General features: G+C 48.5%; 2 protein-coding genes and 1 pseudogene across 5 annotated transcripts in view; 1 reads left to right on the forward strand and 2 right to left on the reverse strand.

Moving 5' to 3' along the window:
• Nucleotides 1-15,181, reverse strand: part of LOC144684931 (polypeptide N-acetylgalactosaminyltransferase 18-like) — a 297,659-nt gene that overhangs the window by 20,794 nt on the left and 261,684 nt on the right. The gene's annotated exons all lie outside the window — the stretch shown is intronic.
• Nucleotides 557-8,761, forward strand: LOC144684932 (histone H2B-like). Its single transcript, XM_078549351.1, has 2 exons — nucleotides 557-589; nucleotides 8,420-8,761. The coding sequence occupies exons 1-2, from the start codon at nucleotides 557-559 to the stop codon at nucleotides 8,759-8,761; spliced, it is 375 nt and encodes a 124-aa protein (XP_078405477.1).
• LOC144684275 (histone H2B-like) lies at nucleotides 6,192-7,166 on the reverse strand (annotated as a pseudogene).

Consider the following 15,181-nt stretch of genomic DNA (forward strand, 5'->3'; position numbering starts at 1 on the left):
CACAGGCGGCCAATTAGGAGGCCGCCTGTGGTTAAAGTTGTTGTGCACCCATTGCTGCCATGTGCAGTCTCAAGTCCTGCTCTTTACACACGATGCCCCCACTCACCTGGTAAAATTCAGCCCATTGATAGAGATTGATTGCCGTGATTAGTGAATAACTCCATTATCATTGTACCACGTGAATATAGTAGAAGTTGAATGAGATGGACCTTGAACTTTTAGCACCTCGCAATTCCAACGTTCCTGTGAAATGCTAATATGTTCCTTTCTTTACACATCATGCCTGACTTGCTAAGTGTTTTCAGCATTTTCTACGCTCCAATTTTTCAACATTTTTTCTGGGCTGATCTGTGAACCCTGAAGGAGAATTACAAGCTCCTGATCCCCTCTTGTCAGATATTTTAACATCATTGCTCTTCACCTTAAATGGATTTCCCTACAAAACCTTGCAACCGGCCCAAGTGCGGTCCAAGTAGGATGGGGGGTCACGGAGTGTGGGGTCATGAGAGGAGCGAAGGGAGCGGAAGGCATGAGCAAGGGAGAGACACTCTGTCCAATGCCAGATCCCTCAATCAGGAGCGCACACAAAGTAAGGTAACCACATGAAGGCTTTCAATCACACCTTCTTACTCAAACAAGTCCGTTCAGAAATGAACTCTGCCTTAAAATAGGTTTAAAATCTATTTCAACCTTAAACAGATTTATTACTAAGGATGGAATTCAATTATTTAAAAGAACAATTAAATTCACTCACATTTCTATGGAACATATTATGTCCAAAGACACATGATAGATTGTTTTGCTGAACAATGCAGAATGAGTGGACAACATCGACTGAGGGGAAAAGAAGCTAAAGAGGGTAAGGATTAAGAGAGGGGCAAAGACACAGGGCGGAATCGTCCAGTCCTGACGGTGATGGGTGTCATGGCGGGTGTGACGGATAACATGGAGAAAAGGCCAAAAATTGGTTTCAAGCTGTCCTGAAACCAGTTTGTGATCATCTGCTCTGCCCGTTAATGGTGGGCCGCGTTTCCTGCCGTCCAAAGTCGGGAACTTAATTTTAATGCATTTGCATCTCATCATTGTGCCCTCAAACTGGAATCATCCCCCCAGGTCAAATTTACTGCCCACGTCGATATGACCTCAGAATGGTGTGCTTTATGGCTGCCTTTCAAAGCTGTGCACCTGGTGAGCTGAACTCCGAGGGGAAATTGGAGCTGAGTACATACAACTTTTGTGCAGCGCTTGCGAGCATCGCCCGAAGGACACCAAGGAAGAGACGCTGCCCATTGTGGGAGGCACAGGCAAGTCGCTTTTTCCCTGCTGGTTTTCAGTGCGGTGCTGGGGCAAGGGCTCCAGTGCGGGTCAGGGTGGTGGGTCGGGGGGGAGGTGCGGGGGGGTTGTGGGGGGGCAAGGCAGACTGAAGGAAATACACAAGCACATGCCAGAGGGCAGGGGGGGTACAGGGGTGTGGGGGAAACATCCACGCACTTGGAAAAGCTTGTCAAAAGTGAGCATTCTTCTGCAGCTGAGACTTTTCAGCTGCAGCTCCATTGACATGCTAGGAGTCTGGCCTCTGAAGCTTTTCTGTCCACTCAAGCAAAGCAAAAGCATGAAAGTGCCACCAAATGCTCCAGAACTTTTCACCTCTCGGGTGCAGACTGAAAATTAATGTGCGTCTTAGAGGGCAGCAGAACAATGGGCTGACTGGGCAAGTTGTAGAATCCCCTTGCGAAAGGCGCCCCTGGTGCAGTCACTGGTGGAGCTGCTCAGAGCCCCTTGCAATGTCTTTGTTAAGGTGTAGACCAGTATCCCTCATGGTTCAAGCTAACAGCAGGTTAAGGGAATGCCTGTGCCTGAGCTGAGAGCACAGCATGCAGCTCAGTGACCAAAGCTGCCGCCAATCGGTCAGGTGGAGCAGGGCAGAGGTGGGTGGGGTTTCGGACAGCCATGAAGCACACCACACACTGGTCATCCAATTGGGGGCCAGCACCCTCTGGCATGCATGAAGGGGCCTTCAGACTTAACCAAGAGAGGTTCTTAGGACACATATACTAACCCACACATCTCTTTCTTTGATCCTGCAGGAGAACATCAGGATCATGAGCCTGGTGGTTTAGCGGTGTGCCACATGGCTTACAGGGAGCAGAGAAGAATAAGAAGAGTGTGGCAGAGATGCTTGGCTCAGCAAAGGGAGGAGCACCTCCCTCTAGATGAAGGGGCGGCAGGGCCTGCTGCGCAGGAAACTGAAGATCTATGGAGCATCGTTGCTTGTAGCAACATCACTAGACCCAGGGTCCATCGATGGCACCTGCAGTGACTGAGAACCAGAGTCGCCGAAGACTGCGCATGTCTATGGAACTGGCCGGTCACATATGCCACCTGCTGCATGATTTGGTGCCATAGGGACATGAAGGGCATCCATTGCCAGTGGCCGTGAAAGTGACCACCTCGCTCAATTCTTACGCAAGTGGCTCCTTCCAAGGCTCTAGAGGTGACCTGTGCAGGACCTCACAAGCCTCCACGCACGAGTGTATCCAAGAGGTCATGGGCGCCATCCTCATGAAGGAACAGGACTTTCTGCGTTTCACCTGGGATCAGGAAAGCCAGGAAGCAAGAGCACTGGGATTTGCACGGATCTCTGGTTTTCCACAGGTGCAGGGAGTCACGTGGCGCTTGGATCTCCATGGCAACAAGCAGTCAACTACATTAGCCGCAAGGCCTTCCACTTGCTAAAATGTTCAGCTAGTCTGTGACAACCACAAATGCATCCTACAGATTTGTGTACGATTCCCAGGGAGACTCCACGACACCTACCTCCTGAGCAGGTCTCAGATCCCTGATATCTTCCAGGGTCCACAGAGGCTGCAGGGTTGGCTCCTTGGGGACAAGGGCTACCCACAGAGGACACTCCATAGATCTTCACATAACCTCTGAGAATGTCTGACTCCTGTCTGGTTGAGGGCAGCTCGCTTGCGCTCTGTGATCAGGGTCATATCATGGAGGTGCAGCCTTGAACTTTAAATGCACCAGATCCTTTGTCCGCCTTCAGCACCTGACCCCTTCAGGAGCACAGCATCACTGGTCACAGATGCTGAAGAGATGGGGGGCCAGCCCCACCTTAAAGGTGCTGAGAGCACACAGAGATATATGGAACTCTGTGACGCCTGCTCACGACATTCTGGCAGCAATGACCAGCACCATCGAGGTGCAGGAGTCACTCATATGTCCAGGGAATGTGAGGCTGGACCATCACTTTGGTCTGAAAGTTACACACAGCACAGGGAAGAGGCCCTGGACTGAGACACCTGCCTTTATCTTGTGCAGGGACCAAGGTTTCACACCTGAGTGACACAAACACTGCTCATCGTAACAAGGAGCCACAGGCAAGGAGACATTTTTGGAAGCTTATTTACAATAGGGAACATTATGTACAAGTGATTAACACTCATGCCCAGGCTGTGCAACTACATCTTTTTAACACTTGCTGCTCCCCAGACATCCACAGTGGAGGCACAGACCTGCTGACTGCGACACCCTGTCCGTGCTGACTTTGGTGTGGGTCCTCTGGAAGGCCGAGACCTGGTGCTTTGGGTGTTCTGCTGTGGGCCAGCTGCACCCTCCTCAGCCTGGGAACTGAAGCTGCGGGGTCACAGGAAGAGGGGACTTGGATCGGCAGGACATTCCCGGAGTCACCTCGGTGGATGGCCCTGGGGTGTCAAGCTGTTGGCCCTCTGCCCTATGGGTGACCGTTGTCACCCTCTCCTGTCGATTGTGCACAATCTTGTCCTGAATAAAGACAGATGGGGAGAGTGTGAGCAAGACGTATGCCAAATGCGAAAGATGCCAGGCGTGTGTGTCTGCTGAGTGGAGCCATTGATGGGATGAGGAGGCTGTCTCCAGAGGAGATGAGGCCGGATGGAGATGTGGGGGTGTGTATGAGGGAGTGAGTGATGATGTCCCTTGAGCTGGCAGTGAGTGAGATGCCAGTGAATCTGTGATGGGCTTGTGAGTGGATGAGTTAAAATTGATGAGATGGTTGACTTACCCTGGTGGCACAGATGAAATCATTTATCCTCTTTCTTCACAGAATGGATGACCTCTTGTGTGCAGCATTGGCACTGAGCACCTCTGCCACCGCCTCCCAAGCTGGAGTGGTGAGACTGATGGGCCTCATGCAGCCAGAGCGGGGTTAGAGGACATCGCAGCGGACCTCCAAGGTGTCCAGAAGGCATCCCAGGGATGCGTCACTGAATAGGGGGGCTGCGCTCTTCTTGGCTTTTGGGGCCATGTCTTCATCAGAGCGGTCCTGGGCTGCAAGCATTGAGAAGCGTGCCAGCGGTAGCAGTTTAAATATGGTGCCCTGCGTGAGGAAGTGGCGAGGTAATGGCGTGGTGGGAAAATTGGAGACTGGCCGCCAGCAATCCAGCGTGTTGCCCATGGCTGCATAATTCATGAGGCAGGAAGGGGACAATACTGCGTAAAAACCCGCCATTGCAGTCGGCAGGTAAAACGTCTTTTTTCACGCCCGCTACTCCACTTAGTGCAAATCTGGGACAATTCTGCCCACAGTCAAAGAGGAGAGTCCAGGAGGCAAGGCAAAAATTCAGTTTAAAAAAATTGGAAATTAAAAAATAGGCCCAATGAAAATGACCACAAAGCTGTTGAATTGCCCTAAAGCCCAACTGGTTCACCACTGGGCTTTAGGGAAGGAAATCTGCCATCCTAACCCAGCCTAGTCCTATATGTGACTCCAGTCCGACACCAATGTGGGTGACACTAAACTGCCCTCCGGAGTGCCTTGAGAGACCCCCAGTTGTATTAAGAGTTGTAACTCCCTGGGCAATAAATACTGGCATTGCCAGAGATGCTCACATCCTCAGACCAAATAACATAAAAAAGACTGATGGCTGGTGGTGCATTTTGTCTTTGAAGAAATTCCAGGGAAAATAGTGATTGCAGAGAAATCCATGTACATAATAAACCAACTAGCGTCCACAGCCCCGCTCACTCCCTGTGTAGTGAAACTGGCCTTTCGCAGTAGTGAAAAATGGGCCATAGTGAATCAGCAGCCCATGTTACATCCTGTCTAATCTTCTTATCCAACACTTACATCAACTGGGCTGAATGATAGTTTTCAAGGATCCAAGAGATGTAAGCAGCTTTGGGCTGTAAACAAATCCCATTGTTGAACTCAAAGCTGAGGTTGTTCTCCTTGGAGCAAAGGAGGTTGAGGGGAAATTTGATAGAGGTGTGCAAGATTCTGACTGATTTAGATAAGGTAGACAATGCAAAGCTGTTCCCTTCAGTTGATGGTTTAAGGTTTTGGGAAAGAGTTGCAGATGGTATGTGAGGAGGAAGTTATTTATGCAGCAAGTGGTAATGATCTGGAACTCAGTCCCTATGAGGGTGATGAGAGTGAAGATAGTTAATGATTTTAAAAGGAAATTGTATGGGTACTTGAGGGAAATAAACTTGCAGAGCCATGGGGTTTGAGTGGGGAAATGGGCTCTCTATAGAGAGCTGGCATAGACTCGATGGGCCAAATGGCCTCCTTCTGTACTGTCATGACTGTATGGCTGGGATGTTGTCGGGCCAATTAGGTCTCGCCCAGCGGCTGGAGAACCGATGGGGAGTCCCCATCAGTTCCTTGGGGGAGGCCAAATGGAATCAAGTGTCCTTCAGGCAATTAACTGGCCGCCTTTGAGCCTTTCCTGTGAATGAGGTCCCCAGCGGCAGAAGTCCCATCTGCCGAGAGCTGCTGTCCAATCAGCGTGCGGCTCCTCATGCTCCCAATACCACCAGGAGTGGTGGCTGCTCGCAGCTCCGCACCCACCTAAGGTCCAAGATCGCGGAGGGACCCCATGCCCTTTGGGCCTGCCTTCAAAGATGACTGAAGATAGGATGGGGGTCGGAGGGTGGAGGGTCATGAGAGGAGAGAGGGGAGTGGAATGCAAGGGTAGGGGGAGGCTTTCAGCAGCCGCCTCTCTGCCCAATGCCAGCTCCCTCGATCAGGCACAGAGCGTTTGATAGTGAGGGGCCCCACACCCACACTCTGCCCCCAGGAGGCCGCTGACAAACCAGACAGATTTTGCTGGTCAGCCTTTTAATGAAACAGGAGACCCATGCGGCCTCCAATTAATCCTCGAGGTACTGCTCAATATTTGAGTTTTTCAGTCCATTGTGGAGTTTTACTTGGAGCTGGTGTACTTGATCACTGCCTTTGTCCCTTCCGACACGGTGTGCTTGGCCAGTTCCCCGGGCAGCAGCAGGCGCACGAAGGTCTGGATCTCCTGGGAGCTGATGGTGCTGCGCTTGTTGTAATGGGTCAGACGGGAAGCCTCACCCACAATGCGCTCGAAAATATCATTCACGAATGAGTTCATGATACTCATGGCCTTGGAGGAGATGCTGGGGTTGGGGTGAACCTGCTTCATCACTTTGTAGTTGTAGATGGAGTAGCTCTCCTTCTCGACCTTCGCCGCTTCTTGCCGCCCTTTGCTGACGGTTTACTCACTGCTTTCTTGGCTCCCTTCTTGAGAGCTGGTTTCTTCTCATCAACCCATCTTTTTTTTTGACTCAGGGATAATGGGTGTCAATTGGCTCATTAATGAGCCTAATCGACATCCCACTGGCAGTAGGCCAGGAATCCCGGGTCAATCCCTTCTGCCCTCCAACTTATCCGAGGGAGGTTTTCCCGCTGCCAGGAGACTGACAAGGGGCCTATTCCACAATTAACTGGGTCCGGCTACCATGGTTCCTGCTGTGACAGACTGCACAATATCCAGCCCTATGAATCAAAGGTAACTTTCAGGCTGAGCCCGTGTTGTGATTCTCCATCACAAATGTGCTTAGCTTGGAAATATAAAATCCCCATTTCCCTTAGCTTCGGGCAATTTATTTATAAGGGAATTAGTGCAAAGTTGTCTGAATTCAGCAGAAACCATGAAGCAGTTGATTGAAGTGATGTTGAGAGTGTGTTTTTTTTACTGTAGGGAGCTTGTTGTTACTGCAAGTAATGACTGTTTCATTTTATATGCATGAACATCAATGATTGTGAAAATAAATTCACAAATGAATCACAGAGAAGCAAAGCAGTTAAATGATCCACCTGAGAATATTGCTTCAGAATTAACACTGGTACAAACATTGCTTTACAGCCCCATTTTATCAGGTTAAAATATCCTGTACAGCAGCTTGTATTCAGAGCAATGAAAAAATATGTTGGAAATTAGTGGCAAAGAAGCAGATATTAAATAACAGAATTTGTTCTTATAGCGTTTAACTGATGTACTTATATATTTTAACTAGAGATGTTTCACACATTACATAGAATTACATAGGATATACAGCACAGAAACAGGCCATTCAGCCCAACTAGTCTGTGCTGGTGTCAATACTTCACACAACTCTTCTCTCTTTCCATTTCCCTAATCTCAACTTTTCAGCGTCTCTTTTATTCCCTTTTCTCTCTTGTCCTCGTCTAGATTCCTTTTGAAAACATCTTGGCTATTTACCTCAACTACTTCCTATAGCAGCCAGTTCCACATTCTAGCCACTGTCTGAGTGAAGAAATCTCTTCTTATTTCCCTGTCAGATTTATTAGTAACTAGCTTGTATTTATGGCTGCTACTTTGAATTCTCCCACAAATGGAAACATTCTCTCCACATCTATAGTCCACATCTCCACAGTCATCATTTTTAAGACATCGAACAGGACACCTCTAAATCTTCTCTTTTCTAAAGGGAAAAAATCTCCAACATGTTCGATCTTTTCTGATAGTTGTTCTGATATCATTTTTGTAAAACCATTTTGCACTTTCTCTAGTTCCTCTGTGTCTATTTATAGTATGAAGTATGAACCGTGCACAGTACTCTAAGTGCGGCCTAACTAAAGTCCTACAAGTTTACCAACTTCAAACTTTGTGATGTCAAAGCCCTGCCTACAATCCTCACTGACTGAATGAAGCCTGCTAAATAACCTACAACTCCCTGAACCAGGCCTTCCCGACCACGGCATCCTATTTGGCCTGTCTCCACCTTGCTCAGCTCAGCTTTTTAAAAAAAATTCATTTAAGGGATGTGGGCATCACTGGCTAGGCCAGCATTTATTGCCCATCCCAAACTGCCCTTGTTCATAGGGCATTTAAGAGTCAACCACATTGCTGTGGGTCTGGAGTCACATGCAGGCCAGACCAGGTAAGGACAGCAGATTTCATTCCCCTAAAGGGCATTAGTGAACCAGGTAGGTTTTTACAACAATTGGCAATGGTTTCATGGTGATCACCAGACTTTTAATTCCAGATTTTTATTGAATTCAAATTTCACCATCTGCTGAGGTGGGATTCGAACCTGGGTTCCCAGAGCATTACCCTGAGTCTCTGGATGGGTTGATGAGAAGAAACCAGCTCTCAAGAAGGGAGCCAAGAAAGCAGTGAGTAAACCGTCAGCAAAGGGCGGCAAGAAGCGGCGAAGGTCGAGGAAGGAGAGCTACTCCATCTACACCTACAAAGTGATGAAGCAGGTTCACCCCAACCCCAGTATCTCCTCCAAGGCCATGAGTATCATGAACTCATTCGTGAATGATATTTTCGAGCGCATTGCAGGTGAGGCTTCCCGTCTGACCCATTACAACAAGCGCAGCACCATCAGCTCCCAGGAGATCCAGACCTTCGTACGCCTGCTGCTGCCCGGGGAACTGGCCAAGCGCACCGTGTCGGAAGGGACAAAGGCAGTGACCAAGTACACCAGCTCCAAGTAAAACTCCACAATGGACTGAAAAACTCAAATATTGAGCAGTAGCTCAAGGATTAATTGGAGGCCGCATGGGTCTCCTGTTTCATTAAAAGGCTGACCAGCAAAACCTGTCTGGTTTGTCAGCGGCCTCCTGGGGGCAGAGTGTGGGTGTGGGGCCCCTCACTATCAGACGCTCTCTGCCTGATCGAGGGAGCTGGCATTGGGCAGAGAGGCGGCTGCTGAAAGCCTCCCCCTACCCTTGCATTCCACTCCCCTCTCTCCTCTCATGACCCTCCACCCTCCGACCCCCATCCTATCTTCAGTCATCTTTGAAGGCAGGCCCAAAGGGCATGGGGTCCCTCCGCGATCTTGGACCTTAGGTGGGTGCGGAGCTGCGAGCAGCCACCACTCCTGGTGGTATTGGGAGCATGAGGAGCCGCACGCTGATTGGACAGCAGCTCTCGGCAGACGGGACTTCTGCCGCTGGGGACCTCATTCGCAGGAAAGGCTCAAAGGCGGCCAGTTAATTGCCTGAAGGACACTTGATTCCGTTTGGCCTCCCCCAAGGAACTGATGGGGACTCCCCATCGGTTTTCCAGCCGCTGGGCGAGACCTAATTGGCCCGACAACATCCCAGCCAGAGTCATGACAGCACAGAAGGAGGCCATTTGGCCCGTTGAGTCTATGCCAGCGCTCTATAGAGAGCCCATTTCCCCACTCGAACCCCATGGCTCTGCAAGTTTATTTCCCTCAAGTACCCATACAATTTCCTTTTAAAATCATTAACCATCTTCACTCTCATCACCCTCATAGGGAGTGAGTTCCAGATCATTACCACTTGCTGCATAAATAACTTCCTCCTCACATACCATCTGCATCTCTTTCCCAAAACCTTAAACCATCAACTGAAGGGAACAGCTTTGCATTGTCTACCTTATCTAAATCAGTCAGAATCTTGCACACCTCTATCAAATTTCCCCTCAACCTCCTTTGCTCCAAGGAGAACAATCTCAGCTTTGAGTTCAACAATGGGATTTGTTTACAGCCCAAAGCTGCTTACATCTCTTGGATCCTTGAAAACTATCATTCAGCCCAATTGATGTAGGTGTTGGATAAGAAGATTAGACAGGATGTAACATGGGCTGCTGATTCACTATGGCCCATTTTTCACTACTGCGAAAGGCCAGTTTCACTACACAGGGAGTGAGCGGGGCTGTGGACGTTAGTTGGTTTATTATGTACATGGATTTCTCTGCAATCACTATTTTCCCTGGAATTTCTTCAAAGACAAAATGCACCACCAGCCATCAATCTTTTTTATGTTATTTGGTCTGAGGATGTGAGCATCTCTGGCAATGCCAGTATTTATTGCCCAGGGAGTTACAACTCTTAATACAACTGGGGGTCTCTCAAGGCACTCCGGAGGGCAGTTAAGTTTCACCCACATTGGTGTCGGACTAGAGTCACATATAGGACCAGGCTGGGTTAGGATGGCAGATTTCCTTCCCTAAAGCCCAGTGGTGAACCAGTTGGGCTTTAGGGCCATTCAACAGCTTCGTGGTCACTTTCATTGGGACGATTTTTTAATTTCCAATTTTTTCCAAAGTAAGTGACAAAACCACTGCGCCATCGCCTCCCCACCTGCTGCTGAAAAATTTATCCATGTTTTTGTGGCCAGACTTGACTATTCTTATGCTCTCATGGGTTGCCCCTGCACCACCCTCACAACACCCCCCCACCACCATCTATCACCCCCCATAGAATCATAGACTATGCGAATGATACAGCACAGAAAGAGGACATCATGACTGTTTTGGCTCTTTGAAAGGTCAACCAATTAGTCCCACTCCCCCTGCTCTTTCCCCATAGCCCCGCAAAATTCTTTTCCTTCACATATTTATCCAATTTTGAAAGTTACTATTGAATCTGCTTCCACTACCCTTTCATGCAGCTTGTTCCAGATGTCAACAATGCACTGTGTAAAAAAAAAATTCTCAGGTCACCTCTGGTTCTTTTGCCAATCACCTTAAACCTGTGTCCTCTGGTTACTAACCCTCCTGCCACTGGAAACAATTTCTCTTTATTCGCTCTGCCAAAACCGTTCTTGATTTTGAACACCTCTATTAAATCTCCCCTTAACCTTCTCTGCTCTAAGGAGAACAAAGCTTCACCAGTCTCTCCACATGGGAAGTCTCTTATCCCTAAACTTCAGCACATCCAAAACTCTGCTGCCCATATCCTAACTCGCAGCAAGTGCCATTCACCCATTAGTCCTGTGCTCGCTGAACTACATTGACTCCCAGTCCAGCAACACCTTGAAAATTCTCATCCTTGTGTTCGAATCACTCCATGGCCTCGCCCCCACCCACCCCATCTCTGTAACCTCCTGCAGCCCTATATCACGTTGAGATCTCTGTGCTCCTTCAGTTCTGGTATCTTGTGCATCACTTATTTTAATCCCTCCACCACTGGCGGTTGTGCCTTCAGGTGCCTAGGCCTAAAGCACTGAAATTCCCTCCATAAATCTCTCCACTTCTACCCCTCTCTCTCCCCCTTTAAGATACTCCTTAAAGTCTATCCCTGGCCAATCTTTGGCCACTGGTCATAATATGGTTGTCTGTATGTGGTTTGCTTGCTAACACTCCTGTGAAGCATTTTGGGGTGTTTTACTACGTTAAAAGTGCTATATAAATGCAAGCTGCTGTTGTTGTTGACAAGGGAATGGGCCATTCTAAATTTCAAGTTGTTGTTGTTAAGAAGATCCAAAAAACTGTAATGGGGGTGGAATAAAAAAAGACCAGCGCCTCCCCGCCCCCCCCTAACATAAAGGACAATAAACCAAATGCTAAACAGCACAAAGCAATGCAACAAAGGTATAATTTTTTTTTTAAATGCATCGATTTCATGCCTGGAACAACAGAAGTTTCCAACAAATTAACTTCAAACTGGTCGAGAAATCTTCACTCCATCCAAAGGCCCTTTTGCCTTGATGGCTGAACTCAAACACAAGCAATAGAAAAATCTGCTTGGACAGAAAGTACAAGTACCTCATTCACACACATTAAAAATGGTAGCAAAAAAATTAAAATCTCCTGGGCCTAGTTTCAAAAAATGAAAGGGATCCGACAGGAATGTTCCAGATTTCCCAATCCCCGATTTTAATTGCTCCACCATTAATGGACATGCCTTCAGCTGCCAAGACCCCAAGCTCTGGAATTCCTTCCCTAAACCTCTCAGCCTCTCTACTTTGCTTTCCTCCTTTAAGGCACTCCTTAAAACCTACCTCTTTGAATAAGCTTTTGGCCAACTGAGCCTTATGTGGCTTGGTGCCATACTGTTTAATGATGCTTCTGCGACCTTGGGACATTTTGTTATGCTAAAGGCACCGTATAAATCTGAGCTGATGCTATTGTATTGTTTCTCTCTAATTGGCTCTGTTTTTATCTTTTGCACCTCTCCAGGAGATTACATGCGGAATGTCTATTGTGCTGTGTGCAACAGCACACCATACGGGACAAGCTGGATGGATCAGAGGGACATTTTTGGCCATCATTTTTGTATGCTTGTTTTTTTCCACCTCTCTGTTGAGTCTGCATTTGAAATTAGAAACAGAAAGGTTAAATTGAATGAATCAACCCACCCAGTGCAAGATTGTGCATGTGAGCTGTCGCTCCCTCAGCACTGAGTCAGAAAGTTGTGGTGCAGAGTCTCACTTGAGATCTGAGTGCAAAAATCGAGGCAAACACTCCAGTGCAGCACTGAGGGAGCACTGCATTGTTGGAGGGTCACTACGGAGAGAGTGCTGCACCATCAGAGGGTCAGTATTGAGGGATCACTGTACTGTCAATGGGCACTATTGAGGGAGCACTGCACTGTCCAAAGGGAAACACTGAGAGTACACTGCATTGTCGGACGGGCAGTACTGTGGGAGCACTGCACTGTTGGAGGTAAGTACTGAGGGCACTCTGCACTATTGGAGGTACAGTACTGAGGGAGCACTGCACTGTTGGAGGGCAGTACTGAGAGAGGAGCAATACTGAGGGAGCACTGCAGTGTCAGAAGTCAGTACTGAGGGCACCCTGCACTATTGGAGGCACAGTACTGAGCTGGGGCTGTGCTGTTGGAGGGGCAGTACTGAGAGGCTGCTGCACTGTTGGAGGTACTGACTTTAGGATATGATGCTAAAGTGAGGCCCCTATTAAAGCTCCCATGACCACTGTTTGAAGAAGGGCACTCCCCTTGGTGTCCTTGTCAAATCTGCATCACTGTTTGTGGGATCTTGTGGTGCACAAATTGGCTGCTGCTTTCCTACATCAGTGACTACCCTGAAAAAGTACTTCATTGGTTGTAGAATGTTTTGCAACATTCTGAAGTCATTAAAGGTGCCATAAAATGCAAGACTTTCTTTTTAAAAATAAAAAAAAGGCTGACTGTTAAAGGCTGATGTTGAATTTCTACTGATATTGGACAGGCCACAGTACTGGCTGCGGTTTTTTGCTCCTTCAGGTAGGAAAGATATTTCAGCCATGGGACGGGTGCACTGAGGACTCACCAGAGTAAGAGAACAGAGTTGTGAGGAAGGTTTGAAAACATGGGATAAAAACAAAAAGCTAAAAGCTACTGCGGATGCTGGAAATCCAAAACAAAAACAGAATTACCTGGAAAAACTCAGCAAGTCTGGCAGCATCGGCGGAGAAGAAATCAGTTAACGTTTCGAGCCTTCATGGCCCTTCGGCAGAACTGGAGCATAGTTAGAAGAAGGGAGAAATATAAATTGGTTTAAGGTGGGTGGGGGGGGGGAAGAGACACATTGAGGGTGTGGTGTGATGATTGTGGAGATGAGCAGATAATCAAAAGATGTCACAGACAAAAGGGTCAAAGAGGTGTTGAAGGTGGTGGACTTTGTCTGAGAAAAGTGCTAATTAAGAATGGAAGACAGGATATTCAAAGTACAGCTCTAGGGGGGTGGGGTGGAAATACTAAAGGTTTTAGTGGAATAATGGAAATTATTATTGGACTGGGACTTCCCACCTACATCCGTGATTCCTCTGACACCTTATGTCACATCAACAATTTCCAGTTCCCTGGCCCCAACCGCTTCCTCTTCACCATGGATGTCCAATCCCTCTACACCTCCATCCCCCACCAGGATGGTCTGAGGGCCCTTAGCTTCTTCCTTGAACAGAGGCCCCAACAATCCCCATCCACCACTACTCTCCTCTGTCTGGCTGAACTTGTTCTCACACTGAACAATTTCTCCTTTAACTCCTCTCACTTCCTCCAAATAAAAGGTGTGGCTATGGGTACCTGCATGGGCCCCAGCTATGCCTGTCTCTTTATGGGGTATGTGGAACATTCCTTGTTCCAGTCCTACTCCGGCCCCCTCCCACAACTCTTTCTCCGGTACATCGATGATTACTTCGGTGCTGCTTCATGCTCTCGTCGGGACCTGGAAAAATTTATTAATTTTGCTTCCAATCTCCACCCCTCCATCATCTTCACATGGTCCATCTCTGACACTTCTCTTCCCTTCCTTGACCTCTCTGTCTCAATTTCTGATGATAGACTGTCCACCAATATCCATTACAAGCCTACCGACTCCCACAGCTACCTCGACTACAGCTCCTCACACCCCGCTTCCTGTAAAGACTCCATCCCATTCTCTCAGTTCCTTCGCCTCCGTCGCATCTGTTCTGATGACGCTACCTTCAAAAACAGCTCCTCTGACATGTCCTCCTTCTTCCTTAACCGAGGTTTTCCATCCACGGTCGTTGACAGGGCCCTCAACCGTGTCCGGCCCATATCCCGCGCATCCTCCCTCACGCCTTCTCCTCCTTCCCAGAAACATGATAGGGTCCCCCTTGTCCTCACTTATCACCCCACCAGCCTCCGCATTCAAAGGATCATCCTCCGCCATTTCCGCCAACTCCAGCATGATGCCACCACCAAACACATCTTCCCTTCACCCCCCTTGATGGCATTCCGTAGGGATCGTTCCCTCCGGGACACCCTGGTCCACTCCTCCATCACCCCCTACTCCTCAACCCCCACTTATGGCACCTCCCCATGCCCACGCAGAAGATGCAACACCTGCCCCTTCACTTCCTCTCTCCTCACCGTCCAAGGGCCTAAACACTCCTTTCAAGTGAAGCAGCATTTCACTTGCATTTCCCCTAACTTAGTCTACTGCATTCGTTGCTCCCAATGCGGTCTCCTCTACATTGGAGAGACCAAACGCAAACTGGGCGACCGTTTTGCGGAACACCTGCGGTCTGTCCGCAAGAAAGACCCAAACCTCCCTGTCGCTTGCCATTTTAACACTCCACCCTGTTCTCTTGCCAACATGTCTGTCCTTGGCTTGCTGCATTGTTCCAGTGAAGCCCAACGCAAACTGGAGGAACAGCACCTCATCTTCCGACTAGGCACTTTACAGCCCTCCGGGCTG

This window comes from Cetorhinus maximus, chromosome 9, assembly GCF_964194155.1.
Source record: "Cetorhinus maximus chromosome 9, sCetMax3.hap1.1, whole genome shotgun sequence".
Lineage (NCBI taxonomy): Eukaryota > Metazoa > Chordata > Chondrichthyes > Lamniformes > Cetorhinidae > Cetorhinus > Cetorhinus maximus.

Bases quoted from the DNA above. Each gene is read 5' to 3' on its own strand.
- LOC144684932 (XM_078549351.1), top strand. From the start codon at position 557: ATGCCAGATCCCTCAATCAGGAGCGCACACAAA. The intron at 590-8,419 runs GTAAGGTAACCA...GCTCTCAAGAAG, and splicing joins CAATCAGGAGCGCACACAAA to GGAGCCAAGAAAGCAGTGAG.